This window comes from Bombina bombina, chromosome 12, assembly GCF_027579735.1.
Source record: "Bombina bombina isolate aBomBom1 chromosome 12, aBomBom1.pri, whole genome shotgun sequence".
Taxonomy (NCBI): domain Eukaryota; kingdom Metazoa; phylum Chordata; class Amphibia; order Anura; family Bombinatoridae; genus Bombina; species Bombina bombina.
The window spans coordinates 36,270,631-36,292,022 of NC_069510.1; the positions used below are offsets into that span (position 1 = coordinate 36,270,631).

Genomic DNA, 21,392 nt, shown 5'->3' on the forward strand with positions numbered 1-21,392 from the left:
AACTAGGGGAGAGTCTTGTGAAGCGAGGCAGAGAGTTCCACAAGATGGGAACCAGTCTGGAGAAGTCCTGTAATCGGGAGAGTGATGAGTTAACCAGAGAGGAGGAGAGTAGGAGGTCATGAGCAGAGCAAAGGAGACGGGAGGGAGAGTAGCTGGAGACAAGGTCTGAGATATAGGGTGGAGCAGTGCAGTTGAGGGCTTTGTATGTCAGAGTGAGAATTTTGTGTTTAATCCTGGAGGCAAAAGGAAGCCAGTAAAGGGATTGGCAGAGAGATGCAGCAGATGAAGAGTGACGTGTAAGGAAGATGAGCCTGGCAGAGGCATTCATTATGGATTGTAAAGGAGCTATGTGGCAGCTGGGGAGACCATAGAGGACAGAGTTGCAGTAATTGAGGTGGGAAAGGATGAGAGAGGGGATCAAAATCTTAGTTGTGTCCTGTGTAAGGAAATGTCTCATTTTAGAGATGTTTTTAAGGTAGAAGCGGCAGGATTTAGCCAAGGACTGAATGTGAGGAGTGAAAGAAAGATCTGAGTCAAATGTGACCCCAAGACATCGGGCATGCAGGGTAGGGGTAATGATGATGTTGTCGACAGTAATAGAGAGATTGGGGGTGAAGATTTTGGAAGAAGGTAGGAAAATAAGAAGCTCAGTTTTGGAGAGATTTAGCTTGAGGTAGTGAGAGGACATCTAGGATGAGATGTGGGAAAGACAGTTAGTGACACGGGTTAGCAAGGAAAGAGATAGGTCTGGTGCAGAGAAGTAGATTTGGGTGTCGTCGGCATACAAATGATATTGGAACCTGTGGGACTATATTAAGGAACCTAATGATAATGTGTAGATTGAGAAGAGAAGGGGAACGAGGACAGAGCCTTGCTGTACCCCAACAGAAAGTGGTGACGGGGCAGAGGAGGCCCCAGAGAAGGCTACACTAAAGGTACAGTTTGACAGGTAGTAAGAGAACCACAAGAGGGCTTTGTCACAAATGCAGAAGGATTCAAAACCAGAGCTGGTAGTCAGACGAGCCGAGTCAGGAGCCAAAGCGAGAAGTCAGACGAGCCAGAATCAGGAACAAGGAGAACAGCAGAGTCAGGAACAAGCCAGCGATCAGTAACCAGGAGGGACGTCAGACAGCCAGGTAATACACAGGAGCTCTCACAAACAGGTCTGAGACAACACAAGGGCAAAGCATACTGAACAGAGGCCCTTTACATAATAAGTGATGACATCACAATTCTGAGACTGCATCCTGTCTCACACGGATGATGTACACCAGTCTGGCCATAAAAGGAAGTGCAGGAAATGAGCAGCATCACACAGTATGCACCAGAGTCAGCAAGAGAGGTGAGTAAAATGGCTGCCAGCAGCACATGGCAAACAAAACAGGGAAAAATCCCTGACAGTACCCTCCCCTCAACGACCCCTCCCCCGCAGGAGGACAAAAGGCTTATTGGGGAAACGGGCATGGAAGGCATGGAGGAGGGCAGGAGCATGAACATTAGAGGAGGGAACCCATGAACGCTGCTCCAGACCGAAGCCCCTCCAGTGAACCAAATACTGTACGCGGCCCCTGGACATACAAGAGTCAATAATGATTCTCATGGTTTTCAACAAAGATAGGATGGGGACGAGGCAACACAGTTTTAAACCGATTACAAACCAATGGTTTCAAGAGGAAGACATGAAAAACATTGGATATGCTTGTCACGGATACCAGATGGCTAAGGCTACCCCCACCCCCCTGCAACCTCACCCCTGTTGTTTCTCAGTAATTTTGGGCTTCTCAGATCAACCACCATCTCTAGAAGCTGTTTGTTTGCTTTGTTTTGGCTTGTTTTTGTGTTCAGAGAAGAGATGGTTTATGACCAGGAAAACCCTGCTAGGCTGGCCAGGCTCCTGAAACTCCTGGTCGGCCGCCTCACAACGGATACCCGCCTAAGTCCTCTCAGGCTGGCCAGGCTCCTGGAACTCCCTGTCGGCCACAGGACAGCAAAACATCTGCTAAATTTACCCCTGGTCGCTCCAGCAGCTCTTTGCCCCAGAGCTCTGCTCTTTTGGGATTGGTTGCCCATAGGGAGGACAAGAGCTGTGGCAATTATCAGAGGGGAGCTCCTTTGGGAACTGGGGGTTTTGGACACCCCTAACCCAATAACTTCAACGGACTGTAACTCTGGTCCCAAGTAACGAATCATGCTTTTTGGACTGGGGTATCTGGGGACTGAGTGCTTTAAAATGACACCCTGGAAGTGCCACCGCTCTACCGGGATCACCCCGAAACCACCACCCCTAGGTACTGGGATTATGTGGGACTGTGGCTCCTATGGAGGTGCTGGGCTGTCTGGAGGGGCGGGAATGGCGGGAAAATTGTGGGATTGTCCTTTGTGTTATCAAGATGAGCTGTGTGTATAAAAGGAGTGTATGTTTTACATTAAAATCAGTTCTTGTGTCACCTGAATGCTAGTTTATCTAGTTATTTAGGTGAGCTCCAGCTAAATCACTTTTCCTGGGCTACATAGCAGCCTGTTCCAGGCAGAGAAATGATCCTGAGGCAGAGCTACCCAGCCTGGGTAGCTGGAATCTGTCAAAGGGTGGGACCCAGGGTACTGATGCTGTCAGGCATCAGGGGTGGCTACAGGCTGTGGTCACTTGCCAGCCACATAGCTGCAGTCGGGAGTGAGGAAGCAGGACCCGTTTGGTGGAGCTACCCAGTCAGGGTAGCCGGGGTATCCGTCACAATGCGCATTGCAGGAGAAATGTCAAGAGCGCATGCCACAGGATTGTCCCGTCAGAGTATTCAAAAGGACCAACATAACGGGGAGCCAGTTTATTGGAAGGCACATGAAGATTCAAGTTGCGGGAGGACAGCCATACTCTCTCACCAACCTGGTAGGAAGGCGCTGGCAGACGCCTACGATCAGCCTGGAACCTTTGACGCTGCATAGAACGATGAAGGCAATCCTGAATCTGCAACCACGTGGAACAGAGTTGCCGGAGATGCTCCTCCAAAGCCGGAATACCCTGAGACATGAATGAATCTGGCAACAAGGATGGTTGAAACCCATAATTCGCCATGAGCGGGGATAACTTGGAGGAAGCATTAATAGCACTATTACTATTGCGAGCAAACTCTGCCCAAGCTAACAGTTCAAACCAATTATTTTGGTGATCTGAGACATAGCAACAGAGGAATTGTTCCAGAGCTTGATTAGACCGTTCCGCAGCCCCATTGGATTGAGGGTGATATGCCAAGGAGAAGGAAAGCTGGATCCCCATTTGAGCACAAAAGGAACGCCAAAATCTGGAGACAAACTGGCTACCCCGGTCCGACACTATCTCTTTGGGTAACCCATGTAAACGGAAGACCTCCCGGGCAAAAAATTGAAGCAAGCTCCTGAGCGGTAGGCAACTTCTTCAAGGGACAGCAATGTGACATTTTAGAAAATGGTCAACCACCATAAGGATAACAGTATTGCCATTGGAAACAGGGAGCTCGACAATGAAGTCCATGGAAAGATGTGTCCAAGGACACTCACCATTAGCAATAGATTGAAGAAGACCCACAGGAAGACGTGGAGGAGTCTTATTCTGTGCACAAACTGAGCAGGAGGCAACATACTCAGCAACATCACAATGAAGACCTGGCCACCAGAATTGTTGAGTGACAGACCAAATCATTTGGTTCTTGCCTGGGTGACCTGCGGCTTTAGAATAGTGGTAAGTGTGCAAAAGTTTAGTTTGAAGATTCTCAGGAACAAAACACTTGCCACTACGTTTCTCAGGAGGTGCATTGGTTTGTGCAGCCAGGATCTCCTTCCCCAGGGGAGAAGTCAAATTAGTACATATGGTAGCCAAAATATGGTCAGGAGGTATAACTGGAGTAGGTACAGACTCCTCCTTGGACAGAGGGGAAAATTGTCGAGAGATGGCATCAACCCTAACATTCTTACAACCAGGCAGGTAGGAGACCACATAATTAAACCAAGACAAAAATAGCGCCCACCTGGCCTGTCGGGGCGACAAACGTTTTGCTTCAGATAGATAAGTTAAATTCTTGTGGTCAGTAAGAATGAGCACTGGTACGCTAGTACGCTCGAGAAGATGCCTCCATTCCTTGAGTGCCAAAATTATGGCCAGTAATTCCCTGTCACCAATTTCATAATTGCACTCCGCTGGAGACAATTTCTTAGAGAAGAAACCACACGGATGCAAGGAACTGTCAGGCGTAGGACGTTGAGACAAGACAAGAGGGCATCTACTCCAGTCTTAGACGCATCGACCGCAAGAACAAAAGGCAGGACAGGGTTAGGATGAGCTAGAACTGGAGCGGCAGCAAAGGCAGTTTTAAGGCTATCAAAGGCCTTAATGGCAGTAGGTGACCAATGGAGTGGATCATTCTCTTTGCGGGTCATGTCTGTGATAGGTTTGACCAAGGAAGAATTTTTTTTAATAAACTTTCTATAGTAATTGGCGAATGCCAAAAAATGTCGAATAGACCGAAGACCAACTGGGCGAGGCCACTGCAGAACTGCAGATAACTTGTTAGGATCCATGGAGAACCCTGCAACGGAGATAACATAACCTAGGAAGGTTACTTGGGTCTGATGGAACTCACATTTCTCGAGTTTACAAAACAGGCCGTTCTCACGTAGTCTCTGAAGAACCCGTGTAACATCAGAACGATGAGCCTCAAGTGTAGGTGAGTGTATGAGGATGTCATCCAAGTACACCATAACACACTGTTGCAACATATCTCATAGGACATCATTAATAAATTCCTGGAAAACAGCAGGAGCATTACATAGGCCAAAGGGCATTACAAAATACTCATAATGCCCTCTCCTGGTGTTAAATGCTTTTTTCCATTCGTGGCCCTCCTTGATCCTAACGAGATTGTACGCTTCTCTCAAATCAAGTTTAGTAAAGACCTTAGCTCCCTTGAGGCAGTCAAATAGTTCCGTAATGAGCGGAATAGGTTAAGCATTCTTAATGGTAAGATGATTAAGACCCCTATAATCGATGCATGGTCTTAACTCGCCACCCTTTTTCTTCACAAAGAAGAAGCCAGCCCCTGCAGGAGAGCAGGATTTGTGGATGATCCCCCGCGACAGAGCATCGGCAACATACTCCTCCATAGCACAATTCTCCGCAACAGACAGAGGGTAAACCCGGACCCGAGGAGGAATGGCTCTGGTTTGCAGGTCTATGGCACAATCGTAAGACCGGTGAGGAGGCAACTTACCGGCACGCACCTTGTCAAAAACATCTAGGAACTCTCGGTACTCCTCTGGCAATTGAGATACCGAAGAAGTGCACAAGACTTTAACTGATTTCCGAAGACAAGTTGAAATACATTGTGGAGACCACAACAAAATTTTGGACCTGCGCCAGTCGAGACTAGGATTGTGCTTTTGGAGCCAGGGATAACCCAGAACAACCGGAAGATGTGGAGAGTTTATCACCTGGAACTGGAGGGTTTCAAAATGGAGAGCCCCAACAGCCATGGATAACGGAGCAGTTTCGTGAGTAACGAGTGCGGGCTGAAGGGGCCTGTCATCAATGGCCTCAATAGCAAGCGGAACGGACCGAGGCAAAACAGGAATGGAGTGCTTTGATACAAAAGCACTGTCAATGAAATAGCCCGCAGCACCGGAGTCAACAAGAGCCTAAGTGACTAAGCAAAAGAATTCTTAAGTAATTCTAATTGCACCAGCTGGGCCACACAGAACCTGGTTTTCAGATCTGATTCAGATGTCCAGGTCTCCACCATAGACTCTTCGATCAAGAAGCAATCTTTTGTCTCAATGTCCTTTCTTACCTCCAGATCTCAAAGCGCTAATTTTGACTGTTTGTAAATTAAACGCCTTTTTCTCCTCTAGAGAGGTTTCTCTGTGTCAGGGTTCGGAGCTATTCCTTTAATTCCACCTTACTTAAACCTGCTCCTTCCCCTTCCACCTGCCGATTAATGTTTAGACCTACACTGAATCTCCATGTGAGAGGAAGCTAAATCTGAACCTCCTGGCTATCTCTACAATAAGACATACTCCTAAGTCCTAACCGGATAACTTTATCAAGCTGTTATTGCTCAGACTCTTTCTAAGATTTAGCCGTGACCACAGCTTATTTAACAGCAGTTACCTGGCTAATTCTAAAGAACCTCCCGGACTCACACCAGCTCACGTACTCTGGGCCATTTACCAAAGAAGCTCCCGGTCTCATACCGGCTCATGTATCTACTCACCGGTACTTTATCCTGAATTGGAAATATCCTCTACCCGCTAACAGGGATCTGACACAATCTGCAACCGGAACGCTTTGCGGGTAATCCCCGCTCACAGCATACTCAGCCTCAGGACATTCTGCGCTCTCGCACTCTGCCTGTCAGCAGATCCACGAATCTGATTGGCGCATGGCAACACACCCACTGACACACAGCACAGCCGCTGCTGCAGAAGCACCTCTCCCTCAATTGAGCATTTTGGCTCTGTATACACTACTTGGGATTTCACTCACCCTGACGTTAATTTAATATACGTTCCTATATGAACTTAAAACCAAGTCAACCTCAATCTACATACTAAGTTCTATTTAAAGACTGCTATAACTGATATAAAATACCATATCAACTTAACTTCCTAAGAGCTGTCTAGTTAACCTCAAACAAGGAATACAGGACTGTTACTCTCTCTCCTGTAACAAAGAAACAAGGTCATACTACAGGATAGTTTATTTAAGTATACACAGCTTGTATTTAGTGTCTGCAGTTGAGATCCACCAAATATTTAGAGGGGTTTCCTGACGAATCTGACACTGTGGTTCTGTCACCAATACTCTTATTTAAACAAAGAAACATGTAAATAGAAAGATTTATAACAAAGGTGTGGAAGGTTTTTCTTTCTTAGTGTGACAAAAAAAGTTTTCATTGGGAACGTTTCTGAATTCCAAGAATCCTTCAGTTTCTTCATGGGTTAGATAAAGGTTTATTAGCCAGTTCATTGCAGGGTCTTATTTCCTCTTTTTTGGTGTTGTGTCACAAGAAACTTGGGAAATGAACAGATTTTTAAGCTGTTTGTTCGGCTCTTGTTGAGGCCAGTCTCCTCCTTGGAATCTCAATTTAGTTTTGAACTAAAAAACTTCTTCCTTTTATACTAATGCATAGGGGTCAATTTATTAAGCAGCAGAAGCTGCATCGAAGCCCCATCATTTCAGGTCCGCCTGAAATGTAAGTTAAAAAGCAGAGATCAAAATGATTGACGGCTCCTGCTAGCAGACGATTGGCTGTCAGTGAGCAGGGAGCAGCATTGCACAAGCATTTCACCAGAAATGCTTGTGCAATGTTAAATGACGACAGCGTATGCTGTCAGCATTTAGCGAGGTTGAGTAGGCATGATTCGCTACAGCGAATCATGTCCGCTCAACCATTAATAAATCTACCCATAGTCTGGATATTCAACTCTTGTCATGGAAAGTGTTGTTTCTTATGGCTATCTCCTCAGCCAGACGAGTTTTGAAACTTTATTATCTTGTAAATCTCCTTATCTTGTTTTCCATCAGGAAAAGGCAGTTGATTCATAGGGGCCGATTTATCATGTGTCGGGTGGGCATAATCCACTGTAGCTGATCATGTCTGCCCGACAACGATAAATGCAGACAGCACACGCTGTCAGCATTTATCATTGCACAAGCATTTAGTGGGAAATGCTTGTGCAATACCGCCCCTGCACATTCGTGGCCAATCGGCCGCTAGCAGGGGTGTCAATCATCCAGATCATATCCGATCGGGATGATTGCTGTCCGCCACCTCAGAGGTGGCGGACAAGTTGAGGAGCAGCGGTCTTAAGACCGCTGCTTCTTAAAGGGACATTATACACTCATTTTTTCTTTGCATAAATGTTTTGTAGATAATCTATTTATATAGCCCATAAAGTTTTTTTTTTTAAATTAATGTATAGTTTTGCTTATTTTTAAATAACATTGCTCTGATTTTCAGACTCCTAACCAAGCCCCAAAGTTTTATGTGAATACGCTTGACTACCTACTCCAGCTTGCTCCTGTTTGTGTAAAGGGTCTTTTCATATGCAAAAGAAGGGGGAGGGGGGAGGGGGGAGTGTCTTATTTGCCACTTGCAGTGGGCTTTCCAGCTACCTTTTCAACAGAGCCAAACTGACAGCTTCTAAGTAAGTTTTTAAACAGTTTTATACTGGATTTTTATTTCAGTATCTGTGCATATTATTCTTTATAGTAGTGGCTATTACATGCAGTTATATGAAAATGAGTGTATACTGTCCCTTTAACTTATGTTTCAGGGGAACCTGAAACTACGTGGGTAGATTGCAGCATCCGCTGCTTGATAAATCTACCCCATAAAGCTTACTTGGAGGCAGGAAAATCTCATCCACCTTATATTACAGCTCAATGTTTATTTGAACAGATTTGCAAAGCTGCTACTTGGTCTTCTCTTCATACTTTTCTGAAATAACCATTTTGATGTTTTTGTCTCTTCAGAGGCTGCTTTTGGAAAGAAAGTTTTCCAGGCTGTTATGTTTTGTCAGTGATGTACCTGCCTGTCTTTTGTTCCACACTTTTTTGGTATTGTGAAACAAATTTACGATTACCTGATAAATTAATTTCCTTCATAGTGGTTAGAGTCCACAGGACCCACTCTATTTTCCATTTTGTATCAATGACAGCGGTTCTAGCATGCGCCTAATTTTTTTCTGCTTTGTTTTTTTCCTACTTTTTTTGTTATCCTCTTTTGTTTGGCTGTATGTTAGACTGGGGTGAACAGAAAAGTGGGGGATTGAAAGTTCTTTGTTTTATGGTAATTTTTCCTTCCTCCTGGTGGACTGGGGTCTAATTCCATATGTCAAGACTTGTAGACTCTCACCACCATGAAATAATTTTTCAGGTAAGCATCAATTATGTTTTATTGCTAATTAATGCAAGCTGCCATGTACTTTTTTTTTTTTTTTTTACTGCTAACATATTCTCAGTCATAAATCACATATTTTCATTTTGGTGTTTTGTCACTGTCTACTCTGCATTCTGAATTTTTTTTTCAAATAATATTTTGCAATAAAAAATATATAGAGTTATAAAAGCTTGTTTTTATCTGAATTTTCACACTTCCCTGATACATAACCTAAATGTTTTCAAATATGTATATCTACAGCCTCTAATGGAAGGGTAATCTCAAGTCCCAGGGGCACAGTCTAGTCCTGCTTCTAATCCCACAAGGTAGTGCGCTGCTGCGGAGAAAACCTTCAGCATGGGGTCTGTTATAAGAAGAAAGGGGGAGAGCACTTGGCTTTGCTGCCACATTGACACCACAGGAGGAAAAACTCCTGTTTCAAATGAGAAGTCACATGTTTAGACTAATAAAAGAAAGAAGGCACGGAAGGTGTCTTGTATTGCAAAAGAGGAGAATCTCTTCTTTTACTTGTGGGATAGCATGATCCTTAAAGTGACATTTGGTTCATTTAAAAACTAGGAAGAAATTAAATGAGGAGCTCGGGTAAACTGCACAACCCTCTCTATTAACGTAAACCGAAATACAATTCACGTTATAAGGAGTCTCTGTTCTTCACAATATGAGTCATATAAGGTTCACGTGATACCCACAGTTTAAAAATAAAAATGTCTATAGATATCTAGTGAATGAAGAGTTTTGTAATGTAAAGAAGAGGGAGAAACAACAAAAATACTTTACCAGCTGATGTTATCTTGTGAATATTGTCGTTCCCCAACCAGAACTCATTTAAACGGCTGCCAAATCCTGTCTTATAGGAATTCCAGCCACGCAGAAAGTCTACAGAACCGTCCCAACGTCTCTGGAAGACCTGCAGTAAGCAGAAAGGTTAGGATCTGCCTATTTAACACATATTCATTAGTGTGCTCTATGTATTTCTCTGCAAGGGGTTCAAAGGGCCATTATAGTCAAATGAAATGCTGTAATCTGTTAGAGAATGTCATTTTAAGACTATGGGCCTACATGACTGTGTGTTTAACCCTGCAAAGGTGTTAAAAGGACCCAATCAGCAGCGCTAGAATCATGGCTCAGATGTGGACGTAGCGCTGATGATTGGCTCAAGAGAAGTTTCCACTAAGGACCTGCAGTGTTCTGAAGGCCCGAGTGGTATTTCTATTGTGTGTTTAACTCCTTTGCGGGGGTTTAACACACAGTAGTGCATTGACAATAGTCTTACAATTACATACTCTTATGGATTACAGCATGTATTTTTTTACTATAATGCCCTTAAAAGTGGTTCATGACTCCATGTACAATACTAGCCTGAGGAAATGGCGTGGTTAACGCCGAGAAACGCGTAGCGTGTTATACTGATTTGTTTCATACATACATTTTATTATTGTACACTGCAATTTCTATTTTTTTATATTATTATTATCATATAAAGTTTTTTACTTTTTAAATACCTGGAGTCTCCTGTTCTTATACGGCGGTTTTTATCCATCACCAAAGGATATATTTGGCCTTTCCATATACACCATTGATACCTATATGTGCACCGGGTCACTGCAATATACCCAGTAGGCGATATTTGCACTTTCATGTGCGCTTCAAATTGTGAGTACCTCTTCACCTGGGATCAATTTACGGGGTACATCCATCATACTGCTCTGCACTAGGAGTCGCCCTTCTTTTTTCCACTTTCTATATTATATTGCATTTTATGGGTGCAGTATTGTTGATAAAGTTCTAATAAATGCGCTATTGTAATAATTTTTTAACAGAAAACGATCCTATAGAACAGAAGCGCCTCGGGATAGAGGGATGGTCACTAATGGAAGATAATGATTCAAAATAAAATAATATTATGATCACATTTTCACACAGCTACTCTTTAACTCTCTCAGTGCTCTTCTTCCCCTTGTTTCTATAGCAACATCACACTCAGGGAAAACAGCACCATCAGTGCGTCTGCAGGTTGCTGTCATATTTATGGTGACAACCTTCATTTTACAGGGGCAAATGGTCTGAGAGATGAGGGCTTTAAAAGTTCCACCCTACAAGTTCAGTAACAAGGAAATTCCATCTGTGGCTCCCTGTGATATTATTATTTAGCATTATTATAATTTATTTGTATAGCGCTGCAACGTTCCGTAGTGCCGATATCATTACAGACATATGTGGGGACGTCACTGACACCTGCAATTCCAGCTAGCAATAGGGAAGGAGACTGCAGCATACCTTCTCAACTGCAGTGTGGGGGCCCCAGCATCCGTAGCATGATCCCACCCAGAACGGTGAAGCATGATCTTTATCTATAATAAGTGCAGTTGATAAACATATAGGGGCCGAATTATCAAGGGCCGAATGGCCCCTGATCCCCCTGTTTCCGTGCGAGCCTTCAGGCTCGCCGAAAACAGCAGTTAAGAAGCAGCGGTCTTAAGACCGCTGCTCCTTATCTGGTCCGCCGCCTCTGAGCAGCGTCAGCAATCAACCCGATCAGATGCGATCGGGTTGATTGACACCCCCTGCTAGCATCCGATTGTACGCGAATCTGCAGGGGTGGCATTGCACAAGTAGTTCACCAGAACTGCTTGTGCAATGTTAAATTCAGCGATGTCTGGTGAACATGATACGATACAGCGTATCATGTCCGCCAGACATTGATAAATCGGCCCCATATTATCATCCATACCACAAGGGTTATATCTTATGATAACTTTTTGCATTTCTCAGACTTTCTTGCATTACTGCCACTAAAAGAAGACTATTCCATGAATCAGCTACCGTTTCTGTATAGAAATGCTTCCCCTATTGAATCTTTAAACCACTATCTTCCGGCCTGAGATAATACCCTCTTGTTCTGGTGCTGCTCTTTTTGTGAAAAATACTCTCAGCCTGATCTTTATTAAATCCCTAAATATACCTCTAGTTTATATCATATTATTTGTTCCCTTCACTCTTTTATATCATTTTGCATAAAAAGTCTGTTTCAATTTTTTCTGAAATTAACAGGAAGTCAAATATTGTATGAAACCCACACTTTTCCTTTCATAATTAATTTAGAGCATACCATTTTAAGCAACTTTCCAATTCACATATAATATCTAATTTGCTTTATTCTTTTGGTATCCATTTTTAAAAGCATACCTAGGTAGGCTCAGGATTAGCAATGCACTACTGGGAGCTAGCTGCTTATTGGTGGCTGTACTTATATTGGATCATTGGATCACCCGATGTGTTCAACTAGATCCTAGTACTGCATTGCTGCTATTTCAACATAGGATACAAGGAAAATGAAGCAAATTTGACAATAGAAGTACATTTTGGAAATGAAATAAACATTTGTGTTTCATGTCTCTTTAAGCTGATACTGTAGTATCAGTGTTTGTTGGCTCATAGAGACAACTCCCACAGTCATATTTATTTAAAGAGACAAGGCTTTGAGATCTGAGTATTTAGTACAGGACACAGGCTGCTAATTGGTGGCTAGTTGGCTACAAACATATGTGACTAATGATTGGCCCACAGCCTCACGTTCAGCTCTTGATTAGCAGTGCATTTCTGCTCTGGAGCTAAATGTTTGTGTTTAACCCCTTTGTGGAAGTTAAACTCATAGGCAGAGGCAAGCAATAATGCAATAAAAAATGTTCAAACGCAAGAGAACACTTTTTTACTGCAGTTTTATGTCTCACTGTTTGTTAAATCCAAGAAGGAGATTAAAGGGACAGTCTACTCCAGAATTATTATTGTTTAAAAAATAGATAATCCCTTTATTACCCATTCCCCAGTTTTGCACAACCAACTTGGTTATATTAATATACTTTTTACCTCTGTGATTACCTTGTATCTAAGCCTCTGCAGACTGCCCCCTTATATCAGTTCTTTTGACAGACTTGCAGTTTAGCCAATCGGTGCCAAGGGTGTGAGCACAATGTTATCTATATGCCACACATGAACTAACGCCCTGAAATGCATTCAGATAAGAGACGGCCTTCAAGGGCTTAAATATTAGCATATGAGCCTACTTAGGTTTAGCTTTCAACTAAGAATAAGAGAACAAGGCAAATTTGATGATAAAAGTAAATTAGAAAGTTATTTAAAATTTCATGCCCTATCCGGATCATGAAAGTTTAATTTTGACTAGACTGTCCCTTTAAATCATGCAGTGTTCTGCATATTTTTTGGAAAGAAAGCTCAAATTAATCAAGTTACATCATTTGCTTGCATTCATCAGAAATACGGCAAACAAATGGTCTTTTTAATGAGTCAATAAATTAATGAATAAAAGGAATCAGAAAAAATGTGATCATCCTCCGTTACAATGGTTACTTTAAAGGCAGGAAAAGCTTCACATTTATACGATTCAATAATGATCCAGTATGCCCTTGTTGGTTGATTGATTCTTTTTTTTTTTGCTATTTTTTTTTTTTATTGAGGGAAAAAAAATAACACTACAAAATAATCACACAAATAGGACCCCAGCCCGTGGGGGCAAATTACAGCAATAGACAATACTGTTCATTTACAAAGCATATTACATCAATAATATAAATTATCTTCAGCACAACTGGCTGGTTAGACTGAGATATCAGTATAATATAGAAGGATGAGAGAAGGTCTAGGCCGATCCAAGGCCCCTATGGCGTACCTTCTCTAATCAGGTCTGCTTGTTCTCGTTGGTCTAAACAAGTTAGATTGATCTAATCCTTGATTTGTTGTAGTCTCAGATCTTCCAAAAAGAGTCAGATCCGCAGGTCACAGAAAGAATAAACAGCCGTTTATAGCAACTGCAAGGTGGAGCATTATCTAACAGCAGCCATCTTAGTCGGTGGTTGGACACGCCCCCGATTGATTGTTTCTTGCATCAGTCAATAGGTATATAAGCTTTACTTTTGCTCTTGGCCAGTTCAGCCACTGCTGGCTAGGGTTGCCACTTGCCAGATGTCCAGTATTAAGCTGGGCAGTCCAGGATTTTAGTAGGCTGTCCAGAAAATCTATACATAAATAATGGACACTTAAATGTCCAGCTTTAATTCAGTGCCCCCATAGCTAAATTGTTAAGGCCTCTTATTTCTCTATATATTACAAATAGGGCCCAGAAATAAGTTACACTGCACATATACATATCTGTGTGTTACTGTCAGCAAAGAAGGATAAAAACATCACTGTCTTAGGTTTTACTGGCAGTCATAAGGGGGGTAAAACACTGCTATAGGTGTAACTGGCAGTCATAAGGGGGGTAAAACACTGCTATGTGTGTTACATGTTGCCACTGGGGTAAAATCACTGCTTTGTGTGTGTGTGTGGTGGGGGGTTACTGGTAATTATGAGGGTGTAAAAACGTTGCTCTGTGAGAGTTACTTGAGATGAAAAGTAGTCAAATCACTGCTGTGATTACTGGCAGTCAAGGTGTGGCCTCAGGTAGAGCTTTGAAGAAGGGCAATTGTGTGACCCCACATACAGGTCATCACCCCCAGTTAGTCTATATTTTTATGGAGGATAGCTGGCAACTTTACTGCTGGCTCATAATTGTAGCACTAGCTACTACTATAAGATTATAAATGTAATACTTATACAAGTAAAAATATATGTAAGGGTTAAAGTAAATGTAAATTTTGATGCTAAAGTGCCCGGTTTTTAAAAATTCGATTAAAAACAGGGGCACTTTAATTCATCAAAATTTACATTTCACTTGTGTTGTGAAAAAATACTTACCTTTTAATTTTGACGGCCGCTCCAGCTTCCTCCGCCCGTCGCAAAGCCTCTTCCTGGGTCTAAAATGAGGAATCCGGCTTCCTCTAATCCCGGCTTCAAATCAGACACTGATTCCCCCCGGGGGGGGGGGGAAGCCGTGATTGGAGGATGGCTTTGCGACGAATGGGAGAAGCTGGAGCGGCTGTCAAGTTTAAAAGGTAAGTATTTTTTCACGACGAGTGAAATGTAAATTTTGATGAATTAAAGTGCCCCTGTTTTTAATCAAATTTTTAGCATGAAAATTTACATTCACTTTAACATTTTAAAGAAATAGATTTAAGAATAGATTGAACAATGAGATAATGGTCGCTACTGTAAAATGAATATAATATATATAGGTATTTGCTTAAACAAGTGTGCATGTTTCTATTTACCTACATATTTATGAGGACTCACGCACCAGGAATTCAGTGCTAATGTAGAATATATTATGACTGCACTTCTAAGCCTAGGGGCATATTAAAAAAATGCTCTTCTCATTAGCAAACGGCTCAATACTCACAATCCAGCCTCCTCCGTCGGTGTGCATATCACACAGCACCTTCAGGGGTCGCTCGCCATCTGGGTATATTGTGTACCAGTCACTTAGGACCTCTCCCTGATCCAGAAGCTCCTTACAGTTCCTTGCAGCTAGGAGATAAAAATAAGAAACATGATATATGTATCTACAGTAAACTAATGTATATCTCAATAATAGTTGCCTGGTGAAACAGCTTTATTTTAGCTGAGAAACACGTTGCATGTTTTTTAATGCTTTTAAGTTGTGTTTGTGATTTAGAAGCAGATACCAGAGGTGTCAGTCAGCTGGAGACTGTTAAATCCAACAAACTAAAGGTGGCGCAGAGATGATAACACACTCCAAATTAAGTCTTGATTGTTAGTTTCTATATCTTAAATATGAGCCTTGAGGAGGTCTTAAATCAAATGTGCTTGTATAAACTCAAAAGGCGTAGTGTGATATGCACAAGGACCGGCACTTACTTGAAACTTCACCACCTGACTTGTGGATCACACTGGCTGCTACTGCGGTCCGTCCAGACTATCCCGGTCCTCAGATCAATTAATTATCGCTCAGGGGTGGCAATACTGGCCACACTACACACGCTTTCTATAATGACTTCTGCATCCTCTTTCAGGTTAGTCGGCACATTACTAGCATTACCAACTGACATTTCTCACAAAGAGTGGAATTGTGAATGTGTTTATATTCAAATTCAAATGTTAGAACGAATGTTATTGTAGAAATTCAATTTACATAATAGAATGTTGATAAGAACGAATATTAAAAATTCTATTATCGAATGTTATTTATAGTTTTCCAATGTCACATTCACATTTGAATATTACATTTATAAAACACAATTGTAGACTAGAAATACTATTTCCGATTCAAATGTGACATTCGAATTAGAATATTAAATTTATAAAACACAGTCACCTAGATTACGAGTTTTGTTGGTAAGGCTGTGCGGTGCTAACGAGCAGTTTTCCCTCACTGCTCACCTACAGACAACGCTGGTATTACGGGTTTTTACAAACCCGGCGTTAGCCTCAGAAAAGTGAGCGGAGAGCAAAATTTTGCTCCACATCTCACCTCAATACCAGCGCTGCTTACGGTAGTGGGGAGCTGGTAAAACGTGCTCGTGCATGATTTCCCCATAGGAATCAATGGGGGAGAACCAGCTGAAAAAAAAACTTAACACCTGCAAAAAAGCAGCGTAAAGCTCCTAACGCAGCCCCATTGATTCCTATGGGAAAATAAAAGTTATGTCTACACCTAACACCCTAACATGAACCCCGAGTCTAAACACCCCTAATCTTACACTTATTAACCACTAATCTGCCGCCCCCGACATCACCAACACCTGCATAATATTATTAACCCCTAATCTGCCGCTCCGGACACCGCCGCCACCTACATTATAGTTATGAACCCCTAATCTGCTGCCCCCAACATTGCCGACACTTTTATTATATTTATTAACCCCTAATCTGCCGCCAATGTCGCCGCAACCTACCTACACTTATTAACCCCTAATCTGCCGCCCCCAACGTAGCCACCACTATATTAAAGTTATTAACCCCTAAACCTAAGTCTAACCCTAACACCCCCCTAACTTACATATAATTTAATTAAATCTAAATAAAATAATAATCATTAACTAAATTATTCCTATTTAAAACTAAATACTTACCTATTACATTGTATCTATCTTAGGGTTTATTTTTATTTTACAGGCAACTTTGTATTTATTTTAACTAGGTACAATAGTTATTAAATAGTTATTAACTATTTAATAGCTACCTAGTTAAAATAAATTCAAATTTACCTGTAAAATAAATCCTAACCTAAGTTACAATTACAGCTAACACTACAGTATAATTAAATTAATTACCTAAACTAAATACAGTTAAATACAATTTAAAACAATTATCTAAAGTATGAAAAAAAACAAATACTAAATTACCGAAAATAATAAAATAATTACAATTTTTTAAAACTAATTACACCTAATCTAATCCCCCTAATAAAATAAAAAAGCACCCCAAAATAATAAAAAGCCCTGCCCTATACTAAATTACAAATAGCCTTTAAAAGGGCCTTTTGCGGGGCATTGTCCCAAAGTAATAAGCTCTTTTACCCCCTAACCTAACACTAACCCCTTGAAGATCACCCTACCTTGATAAGTCTTCACCCAGCCGGGCCGAAGTCCTCCACGAAGTTGGCCGAAGTGGTCCTCCAGACGGGCAGAAGTCTTCATCCAAGCCGGCCAGAAGAGGTCCTCCAGACGGGCAGAAGTCTTCATCCAGGCGGCATCTTCTATCTTCATCCATCCGGCGCGGAGCGGCTCCATTTTCAAGACATCCGACACGGAGCATCCTCTTCCAACGAAGTCCAACTGAAGAATGAAGGTTCCTTTAAATGACATCATCAAAGATGGCATCCCTTAAATTCCGATTGGCTGATAGAATTCTATCAGCCAATCGGAATTAAGGTAGAAAAAATCCTATTGGCTGATGCAATCAGCCAATAGGATTGAAGTTGAATCCTATTGGCTGATCCAATCAGCCAACAGGATTGAGCTCGCATTCTATTGGCTGATTGGTGTTAGGGTTAGACTTAGATTTAGGGGTTAATATCTTTAATATAGTTGCGACGACGTTGGGGGCGGCAGATTAGGGGTTAATAAAATGTAACTAGTGTTAGCGATGCGGGAGGGCGGCGGTTTAGGGTTTAATATATTTTTTATAGTGGCGGCAATTAAGGGTTAAACATTTTTATTTAGAGTTTGCGATGTGGGGGGGCCTCGGTTTAGGGGTTAATAGGTAGTTTATGGGTGTTAGTGTACTTTTTAGCACTTTAGTTAAGAGTTTTATGTTACAGCGTTAGCCCATAAAACTCTTAACTACTGACTTTTAAATGCGGTATCATTCTTGACAGGAGAGGGTCTACCGCTCACTTTTGGTCAGACTCGTAATACCGGCGTAATGCAAGTCCCATAGAAAATATAGGATACGCAATTGACGTAAGTGGATTTGCAGTATGTTCGAGACTGACCAAAAAAGTGAGCGGTACACCTGTCATTTCAAGACTCGTAATACCAGCGGGCGTTAAAAAGCAGCGTTAGGACCTCTTAACGCTGCTTTTTAACCCTAACGCACAACTCATAATCTAGCCGAGTATTAGACTAGAAATTCTAATATTACATTTATTAAAAACAGTTGTAAACTAGAAATACTATTTCGAATTCGAATGTGACATTCAAATTGTGACATTTGAATTTGAATATTACATTTAAAAAACACAGTATTAGACTAGAAATACTATTTTGTATTCAAATGTGACACTCAAATTCGAATGTCACTTTCGAATTAGAAGATTACATTTCGAAATTGAATGAATTCATAGCTAAACATTCTATTATTCTAATAAATATTTTCGAATTTTATTGAAAAATTCAAAAACAAAAATTCAAAAATAGAATGTTAGAATGTTATATAAACATTTGAAATTCGATTCGAACGAATGCATCAAAATTCGTTTTAAATTTCGAATTTTTAGAAAAATTCTCCCATCCCAATTATACATATTATATAACATCCTGAGACCTAGAAACTCCTTATCATAGGGGAACAATATGAAAACAATAGAAAACTTTACATAATCAAAAATGTTTTCATTAATTAGGAAATAAGATAATATTAGTGCAAGATGAGTTAAATAAGCACAGTTCAGAACCAAATTATTCCAGATTTGATAAAATTGTACAGGATAGAATAGCAGAGGCTAAGTCCCTTTGGCTTGAGATCATAGACTATGGGGTAGATTTATCATACCCCGGGCGGATATGATTCTCTATAGTGAATCATGTCCGCCCTGCATCGCTAAATGCCAATAGCATACGCTGTCTGGTGAACTGCTTGTGCAATGCTGCCCCCTGCAGATTATCAATCAACCAGATCGTATACGATGGTGCGGATTGCTGTCCGCTGCCTCAGAGCTGGCGGACGAGTTAAGGAGCAGTGATCTTAAAACTGCTGCTTCTTAACTCCTGATTCCGGCAAGCCTGAAGGCTTGCGCGGAAACAGTTACAATGGGGCCCATTCGGGCCGTGATAAATCGGCCCCTCTATGTGGAATAGAAAAGATTGTTTCATACTAAAGAAAGAGCAAATCAGGGAAGACCTTCTTCACAATAGACAGAGAAATAGGAGCAGAAACAGATGTAATAGAAACAAAAGGGTTAATCTCTATGAAAGTGAAGCAGAGTTGATAGATGAGGGTTCTGCTTCAGGAGGCGAAGAACCAGATACAGAATATATAGCGGAACAGAGAGCATTAGTTGTGAGACAATAAAAAGGTCCTAATAGATTGGTTCCAATATTAAAGAGTATCTCTCATGCCATAATTAAACCATCTAGGTATAGGGAGGAGGCAATGGAAAGAGGAGATACCATTAGAGTTTCAAGTGAAACAGAGAGAGCACTATTGGAAAAGATTTTTTACCTTCCTCAAAATATACCCGAAGAGGGGAGAAATAGACCGAGGTCCACACAAACAACAATGACAGTAGATTTGTTACCCCTTGAAGAAGGGGCAAAAACCAACACTTTACAGAAATTAAGTGTTATCAATCTTTCAAATTACCCCTCAATGAGAACGAAACAAAGGTTTTAAGCCTAGGATTAACATTTGTATCTACAGCTAACTAATTTATTCCAGACTTTATTAGATGTCAACAGGATAGTTAGAAACCTGCCCTTACGCAATCTTTACTTACAGCATAATCATTCTGAAAGTAATTACAATGCTGCAAGAAATACTCTGACAAAGGAACCTTGGGGGATGTAGATGGCGCAGATTTCCAGGAAATGTGTGGTGTAAGAACTTTGGAGTCGCTACAAGATGAAAAGGGGGGGAGCAGGGAGTTTGAGCCCGGTTTACCCCACTTAAAACCTAATTATACTTTTTACCCCATACAAAATAGGGGTCTCATTCTTGAGAAGTTCCAAAGGAGTGTATAAAGAGACCTCAAAGATATGTCCTATATTTCACATAGTGATCACAAGAATAATTTATCCAAAAAAGAAAAGGAAGCCTGGCATGGGCTAAGTAACCGCAAAATGATTGTTATACAGGCTGCAGATAAAGGTGGCTTGGTTGTTGTTATGAATAGGTCAGATTTTGTAAAAGAGTCACTCAGACAGCTGAACAATGAACATGATTTCATAAAACTGACAGGTGATCCTACCAAGATTTTCCAGAGAAAATTGGCCTCCCTAGTGGATGATGGAGTAAAACTAGTTTATATGGATCAAAACACTAGGGATTTTTTTGTTAATACAATATCCATTTACCCCAGTTTTTAACCACTTACCCAAAGTTCATAAAGCCCTTCTAGATATCAAGGGAACAATTGTCAGTGAAGCTGGCTCATTGTTGGAGAATTTGTCTGAGTGGTTAGATTCTATTTTACAACCTATGATGAGTACCCTATGGAGCTACATTTTGGATGCAAAACTTGTCCTGAACCTGATTTCAAATGTAACCCGGAAAGATAACTACACATGGTTAACAGTGGATGTGAGATTGCTTTAGTCCACAATACCACACAATAAAGGCCTAGAGGCTATAAAGTACTTTAGGAATAAGTTCTATAGCCAAGATAAGGATTATGTTGTCTATGCAGTAAGAGTAACAGAGTTTCTGTTAATGCATAATTTCTTTCAATTTGGGGGGATTTCAGTCCCCAGAAATGTGGGACAGCCATGTGGGCAAAGTTTGCCCCCTCCTATGCCAACTTGTTTATGGGAGCTGTCCCACATCTTTTGGCGATTGGAATACCTAATAACATGAAATAGTCTGGTTTAGGCTTTTATAAATGGCTTCTTATTTATTTAGAGAGGTGATGAGGTAGATCTTCATAAGTTCATTGAATTTTTGAATGACAATGCTGTGGGCATTAGCTTCACCTTTGAATTTAGCTAACATAAACATCAATTTCCTTGATATTACACATTGAGGTACCCCAGGTAATTTGTTGGAAACTGGAGTATACACCTTAAACAAAATCATTCTAATGAAAATACCTATTAGAATCGAGCAGCACTTTTAGCTGAACTGCTTAGAGAGCGAGGATTTAAATATGCGATCATTCAGAAAGCAAAACAT

At 41.2% G+C, this 21,392-nt stretch overlaps 1 protein-coding gene across 1 annotated transcript in view; it reads right to left on the bottom strand.

Annotated features, from left to right (window-relative positions):
• Positions 1–21,392, bottom strand: part of LOC128643189 (ficolin-2-like) — a 56,731-nt gene that overhangs the window by 2,877 nt on the left and 32,462 nt on the right. Inside the window, exons 5-6 of the mRNA XM_053696163.1 lie at positions 15,223–15,350; positions 9,705–9,834 (exon numbers count right to left, since the gene is read on the bottom strand). Of these exons, the coding sequence (XP_053552138.1) occupies positions 9,705–9,834; positions 15,223–15,350 (258 nt within the window). The remainder of the gene's footprint in view (positions 1–9,704; positions 9,835–15,222; positions 15,351–21,392) is intronic.